Raw genomic sequence first — 7,500 nt, 5'->3', positions numbered from 1 at the left:
TATAACCTACCAATACACACAACAATGTGTAACCTTAAACGTTTATAGTCTGAGTAATACAATTTTGTGAGAACTACTCATACAAATGGCTGGCTAAAAACAATAACAAAAACATTTTTTCATATTCAGATTCGTTTTGTATTGAACCAAATTTAAAGACAAATTTTGTGATGTTTATAAGAACTTATAACTGTTTTACAAAGCTTGTTTTGTTACACAGAATTATGCATGTTATATACTAATTGATTTTGAGTTTGAGTATTTTAAAAAATCAATTCTTGTGTTGGGTAGATTTGACGCTTCGATGTGTCTCGTCTTTAACTTTTAACAAACACTTCTCTACGGTGTGAATACGCTTCAACAGTCATGACGTCACTTCCCTCGTAATGACGCATGGTAACTTGGTACCTGGCTCTAAACTATCGGAACAATGGACGCCCTTATGAAATATTTCTCCGACGAGCATAAAAGCTTATCCAGAGGGAAAAAAAACCCAATATAAATCTGATCATGTTTTGACTTTTACACCTTCTGATCACAAGACATATGAAAAGTTCGAGCCAGCATGAATAATAAAAAGCACCGATATTCTTTGTTTAGAACCACGATGGCCGCCATTGCTGGGCGACTTGACATCAGACTATTGAATCTAATTAGGTATGGATATAACATATTTTGCATTAGTGGTAAGTCTGAGTGTTTGTGTGCGTATAAACGATATTGTAAATTAAATTGAAAGATTACATTGCCCAAAAGGCTTCATATATATTAAAAATAAAACGGGTCCAAGTACCGAACCAATATAACATGGGTTGTTTTTGTTTCGTTTCGTTGTTTTTAAAACAATTCATTTTCTATTTCTCTTTAACCTATTTTTATTATCTTTCTCTTTGCACTTCCATTGCAGAACGTGTCAACCATCGAATATGTCCCTTATTTTGAGGATCCAAAAGTTCGACAAGGTGAATTCTATTTTTTATGTATGTATGTATGTATATATATATATATATATATATATATATATATATATATATATTATATATATATATATATCTTTTTAAATCAAAATTTGAGCACTATTATGTCATTGTTTTTGTTCCTAAAATGTTATATTATATTATATTACATTATATATATTTATATAATATATATATATATATATATATTATATATATATAATATGTGTGTGTGTGTGTGTGAGTGTGTGTGTGTGCATGTATAAGTATTCATATGTTATGAATTCATTGATCTTCCTGCTATCTCTCTCTATATATATACACACACACACACACACACACACAGAGAGAGAGAGAGAGAGAGAGAGAGAGAGAGAGAGAGAGAGAGAGAGAGAGAGAAGATTATAGGCAGTATGACAGAATGACGAGGGACATAAAGGAACAACGACACTGTGATACAGGAAAGAGGAAAGTGGAGGGACTTGGTTCAATTAGATTAAAGGCACAAATAAATAAGAACAAATTTCTTTTTTTTTCTGGTTTCATTTTAACTCTTACCAGTTAATTGTCGTGCTCTGGAAAAAATACGTATTCACAAAAATTTGGCCAGAAAGCTCTTCCTTCAAATATCAATCGATTTAAATGACCCTCGTCTTGACAAAAACTGTCAATCGCGGGACCTCGCGAGGTTTCAGATTTGATGGTTATTTTACCAAGATGCCTGTGTTTGAAATCGATGGATATTGGCTGGACGAGTTTTCTTGCCGTTCAAGTTTAGGTAGTGCGGCACAAAACGGGTTAACCCTCTCCTTACCAGCCATTTTCAGAATTTTCCACAAAACTTCACACCCATCCAACAAAAAAAAAAAACAACAAAAACCCAGACATATCTTACTCAAACAGAAAAGCAACAAGCACATTCTATAAATAATATTGTTCGACCATATGAACCTTATTACAGAATGTCAAGCTTTTTATAGCTATAGCAAAAAGAAATGAAATCTGGATGAGAAAAGTGACTGACGGTTGCATCGTAAGAAATGTGACGATTTTCCAATAGGTGGTAATGGAAGGGTTAAACACAAACTTGGACACCTGTTGGACCTTGGTATATTACCAGATTGAGGCGGTGAATAACATAATATTATATAGATTCAACGATATCTGGGAATAAATACAACTATAGGGAATGAGATTAGAGGAAGAGTAGCGTCCGTTGATTGGACGTCACCGGCGGAGTAGTTATTAGAGAGAGAACGCCATATGGTTTTGCGCATGCGTCTCTCGTCCTCGCTTCCGGTGAAAGCGGCATTAGACACCTCACCGAAAGCGAGGACAAAACCATGTTGGCGTTCTCTCTGTAAGGTGACGTCCAATCAAGGGACGCTACTCTTCGGCTAATCTCATTCCCTATAGCTACATCAAAACAATCTTAAGAATTATGGCATTCATTTGATTTGAATCGCGTATCCTCCATTACAATAATTACTTCATAAAATTATTTCCTCCATCCTTCAGCCTTCATCCAGAAAGTTTACATGATCATCTGCATTCAGTTCGTCTTCTGTTTTGGATGGATATTTGCCTGTGTCTTTGTGTAAGTTAACTATACGGAATGAGATTAGCGGAAGAGTAGCGTCCCTTGATTGGACGTCACCGGTGGAAAAGTTATTAGAGAGAGAACGTCATGTTGGTTGTGAGCATGCGTCTCTCGTACTCGCTTTTGGTGAAAGCGCTTGAGACACTTCACCGAAAGCGAAGACGAGAGTGACGCATGCACAAAACCAAATTGACGTTCTGTCTGTAAGGTGACGTCCAATCAAGGGTAGCTACTCTTCCGCTAATCTCATTCCCTATACACGTTAAAGGTATCAAACGCATAATAAATAGGTTTCTGTGAAGGCCCGATTGATCAGATGAGTGTTTTCCATCGATGGCAATATCGTGCATTTTGATTGGCTTAGCACTAATAAGATTCAATAGTCTGATGTGACGTCCGCCCAGCAACCAGCAGCTTGGTTCTAAACAAAGAAAATCGGTACTTTTTTTTCTTCATGCTGGCTAGAACATTTTCACATGTCATGTGATTAGAATGTTATAAAAGTCAAAACATGCTCAGATTTATGATGTTTTACTCCTCTGGATACACTTTTATGTTCGTAGGAGAAGTATTTCAAAAGGGCGTCCGCCATTGTTCCGATAGTTTAGAACCAGTTACTAAGTTACTATGCATCATTACGAGGGAAGTGACGTCATGACTGTTGGACCCCATTGAACCCATTTGTTTTCATTCTGACGAGTGTCCGAAGGGCGTGGTTAAGTTCCCTCACACTAGGCGTCTATTTAGTCCTTGCTGCACGTGTACAGACACATTGAGACTTAAGTACGGCATTGCAAAACCATATTTGGTCAGACTTGAATTCTAGACTTGTTTTTGTTTGTTTTGGATCTAATCGACGTGCACTTATTTGCAGGTCTGATAACCAAATTCCTTATGGGCTCATTGTTGTAATGGAAATATAAAAATATGACCCAAACTATTGTCCATTACAACAATATTAAACTAGGCCCATAAGCGGGTTCGGATGTCAGACCTGCATATATTAACACATTGGATCTACTGCATCTTGGATTGTGTAACATGTTATCATTAGCCTTATTTTGAGGCATTTGTTTTCTGTACCTATCATTAGCAATGTTTAAAATTAAGGGAAAAAAACCCATAGAACTTTTGAATTAGAATTACCAAAGGAACTGTAGGAAATAATTTAACAATTGAAAATTTAAACCTAAGCCTGTCTAAATGACCTTCTCTCCTTCCTCAGAGAATCCATCAATGAGTACCTTAAAAGCCATCCTGGGATTGGTATGCTATTTCTGTAAGTTTTCGTCGTTAAAATTATTTGGCAGTTATTTGATTTTATCTAAGAGAAAAAAACATTAATTATAACTATCTACTCTCTACTTTTCATCTTAGGAATGAAACCAGTCAAAATTAATGCACATAGACCTCAAACCTTCGCGTTACTTAAATAACGAATACAAAGGGGAGTAATTCGCAACCGTGTGATGTTTTCTGTTGCTGTTGTTGTTGTTGTTGTTGTTGTTTATTGACACTTCAAATCAAACTGAAATCTACTTCTTATCTATGCGACTATGTGACCTTGTGGTATGACACTCGCTTTCGGATCGGAAGGTCCTGGGTTCGAGCCTCCCGCTCGGCGCATAGTTGAGTCCTTGGAAAAGGCTCTTTACTCACGTTCTCTCACCGTACTCAGGTGTAAAATGAGTACCTGGCCGTTAACAGGGTTGTCTTTGTCCGAAAAATTGTAATATCGCCTAACAGGCGGCATGTCCCGTCCTACATGTTAAATGTTGCTGTTGACCAGGGACCCCTTGTGAAGCGCTTTGAGCACATTTAGTGGATATTGCGCTATATAAAGCTCAATTTTTACTTTTTTAAAAATCTCGACTTACTTGAAAATTACATTTACTCTTCTGATGATATATTCCTGTTTACTGACTTTAACGATGGTTTTATCGGACAGTGTACAACTGGCATGTTATAATACAGATTTTGACCAATATTGAATATTTCGTAACCTCGGAGATAACCCTCAAGAGGTCGGGCTCATCTCTCGTCCGAAAATCAAAGAATAGGTTAAAAAACTGTATAGATACTAAACGTTGGCTAAGAAGCTCACAACATTGCATCCGGAAGTATAACGAACCAACACACAAAACGATGTGTAACCATGAACTTTTATAGTCTAGTTAATACAGTTAAATGAAAATTACTCATAAACATGGATGGCAAAAAAATATATTAAAAAATAACAAAGACCCGAGTGACATCAACTTCATTCTATCTATGATCAAACTGTTACGAAATACGAACTTTGGGTCTTTTGCAATGTCCATGCAGCTTACACCCAGTCTAGTCATGGTTAGGATGCATATACCAGGGGACACATTATTCATTATACCATCTGTCAGTTTTGTCGTAAAAGGGATGAAATGGCTTAGGTCAGATGTTTAGATTGTTTTGTTTTCAGTAGCCATCCCCCTTGCATTGAGATGTGAGACAAAACTATCGGAGTTTTTTAAAAAACTATTTCATGGATTGATTACTTCTAAATTTGAACACATAGAGTGACAGAAATATATGGGTGGGCATCACAGCGCACGATTGAGGAATGGTTACCGGTGTTAAAAGATAACTATTTTTCCCCGTTGCAAATGAATTTTAAAGTTATATATGAATATATATATGTATATATATATATATATATATATATATATATATATATATATATATATATATATATATATATACTAGAAAATAGATGACATCACTCTGAAACCAGAAGATCAATTACTCAAAGTATATATGCAGCCGTGGAAAGAGTAGTTTTACACTTCGAAAGAGATAGGAACCATTTGTATTTTTTTGACATCACACTTTGTTTCATATTGTGCAGCGTCGCGGAGTGAGATGGGGAAGGTGACTTGCGGGACGTCAAACTCTGAACCCTCTGGGTACGAAGTACAGACCATTCCTCTGAGTCACGCTGCCTCATTTCATGATCTTTTTCTTATCCTTTCCAACAGTCTGGCATACTTTATCGTGTCTATTGGCATTCCGTGCTGTTGCTGGGAAGCTTTTACTAGACACCCCACGGACATTATTTTGCTCTCCATTGAAGTAAGTCACTAGACACCCCACGGACATTATATTACTCTCCCATAAGTAAGTTACTAGACACCCCACGGACATTATATTGCTCTCCATTGAAGTAAGCCACTAGACACCCCACGGACATTGTATTGCTTTCTATTGTAGTAAGTCACTAGACACCCCACGGACATTGTATTGCTCTCTATTGAAGTAAGTCACTAGACACCCCACGGACATTGTATTGCTCTCTATTGTAGTAAGTCACTAGACACCCCACGGACATTGTATTGCTCTCTATTGTAGTAAGTCACTAGACACCCCACGGACATTGTATTACTCTCCCATAAGTAAGCTACTAGACACCCCACGGACATTATATTGCTCTCCATTGAAGTAAGTCACTAGACACCCCACGGACATTGTATTGCTCTCTATTGTAGTAAGTCACTAGACACCCCACGGACATTGTATTGCTCTCTATTGAAGTAAGTCACTAGACACCCCACGGACATTATATTGCTCTCTATTGTAGTAAGTCACTAGACACCCCACGGACATTGTATTGCTCTATATTGTAGTAAGTCACTAGACACCCCACGGACATTGTATTGCTCTCTATTGAAGTAAGTCACTAGACACCCCACGGACATTGTATTGCTCTCTATTGTAGTAAGTCACTAGACACCCCACGGACATTGTATTGCTCTCTATTGAAGTAAGTCACTAGACAACCCACGGACATTATATTGCTCTCTATTGTAGTAAGTCACTAGACACCCCACGGACATTGTATTGCTCTATATTGTAGTAAGTCACTAGACACCCCACGGACATTGTATTGCTCTCTATTGAAGTAAGTCACTAGACACCCCACGGACATTGTATTGCTCTCTATTGTAGTAAGTCACTAGACACCCCACGGACATTGTATTGCTCTCTATTGAAGTAAGTCACTAGACACCCCACGGACAGTGTATTGCTCTCCATTGAAGTAAGTCACTAGACACCCCACGGACATTGTATTGCTCTCTATTGTAGTAAGTCACTAGACACCCCACGGACATTATATTGTTCTCCATTGAAGTAAGTCACTAGACACCCCACGGACATTATATTGCTCTCCATTGAAGTAAGTCACTAGACACCCCACGGACATTATATTGCTCTCCATTGAAGTAAGTCACTAGACACCCCACGGACATTATATTGCTCTCCATTGAAGTAAGTCACTAGACACCCCACGGACATTATATTGCTCTCCATTGAAGTAAGTCACTAGACACCCCACGGACATTATATTGCTCTCCATTGAAGTAAGTCACTAGACACCCCACAGACATTATATTGCTCTCCATTGAAGTAAGTCACTAGACACCCCACGGACATTATATTGCTCTCTATTGAAGTAAGTCACTAGACACCCCACGGACATTATATTGCTCTCCATTGAAGTAAGTCACTAGACGCCCCACAGACATTATATTGCTCTCCATTGAAGTAAGTCACTAGACACCCCACGGACATTGTATTGCTCTCCATTGAAGTAAGTCACTAGACACTCAATATTATTATTATTATTATTATTATTATTATTATTATTATTATTATTATTATTATTATTATTATTATTATTATTATCATCATCATCATCATCCTTCTTATTATCATTATCATCATCATTCTTCTTCTTCATCATCTACTTCTTCTTATTATTAGTATCATTATTATTATTATTATTATTATTATTATTATTATTATTATTATTATTATTATTATTATTATTATTATTATTATTATATTATTATTATTATTATTATTATTATTATTATTATTATTATTATTATTATTATTATTGTTGTTGTTTTT

General features: G+C 36.6%; 1 protein-coding gene across 2 annotated transcripts in view; it reads left to right on the top strand.

Moving 5' to 3' along the window:
* Positions 1 to 7,500, top strand: part of LOC144957760 (uncharacterized) — a 44,952-nt gene that overhangs the window by 31,975 nt on the left and 5,477 nt on the right. For both annotated transcript variants that reach the window (XM_078889162.1, XM_078889161.1), the window contains 4 exons: positions 908 to 962; positions 2,475 to 2,553; positions 3,782 to 3,835; positions 5,568 to 5,661. In XM_078889162.1, coding sequence (XP_078745288.1) covers positions 908 to 962; positions 2,475 to 2,553; positions 3,782 to 3,835; positions 5,568 to 5,661 — 282 coding nt within the window. The remainder of the gene's footprint in view (positions 1 to 907; positions 963 to 2,474; positions 2,554 to 3,781; positions 3,836 to 5,567; positions 5,662 to 7,500) is intronic.

This window comes from Berghia stephanieae, chromosome 12 (assembly GCF_034508935.2).
Source record: "Berghia stephanieae isolate SIO BIC M18660-M18661 chromosome 12, UCSD_Bste_1.3, whole genome shotgun sequence".
Classification (NCBI taxonomy): domain Eukaryota; kingdom Metazoa; phylum Mollusca; class Gastropoda; order Nudibranchia; family Aeolidiidae; genus Berghia; species Berghia stephanieae.
Note: the sequence above shows the minus strand (reverse complement) of the source record. Positions and strands in the feature narration are given on the sequence as shown.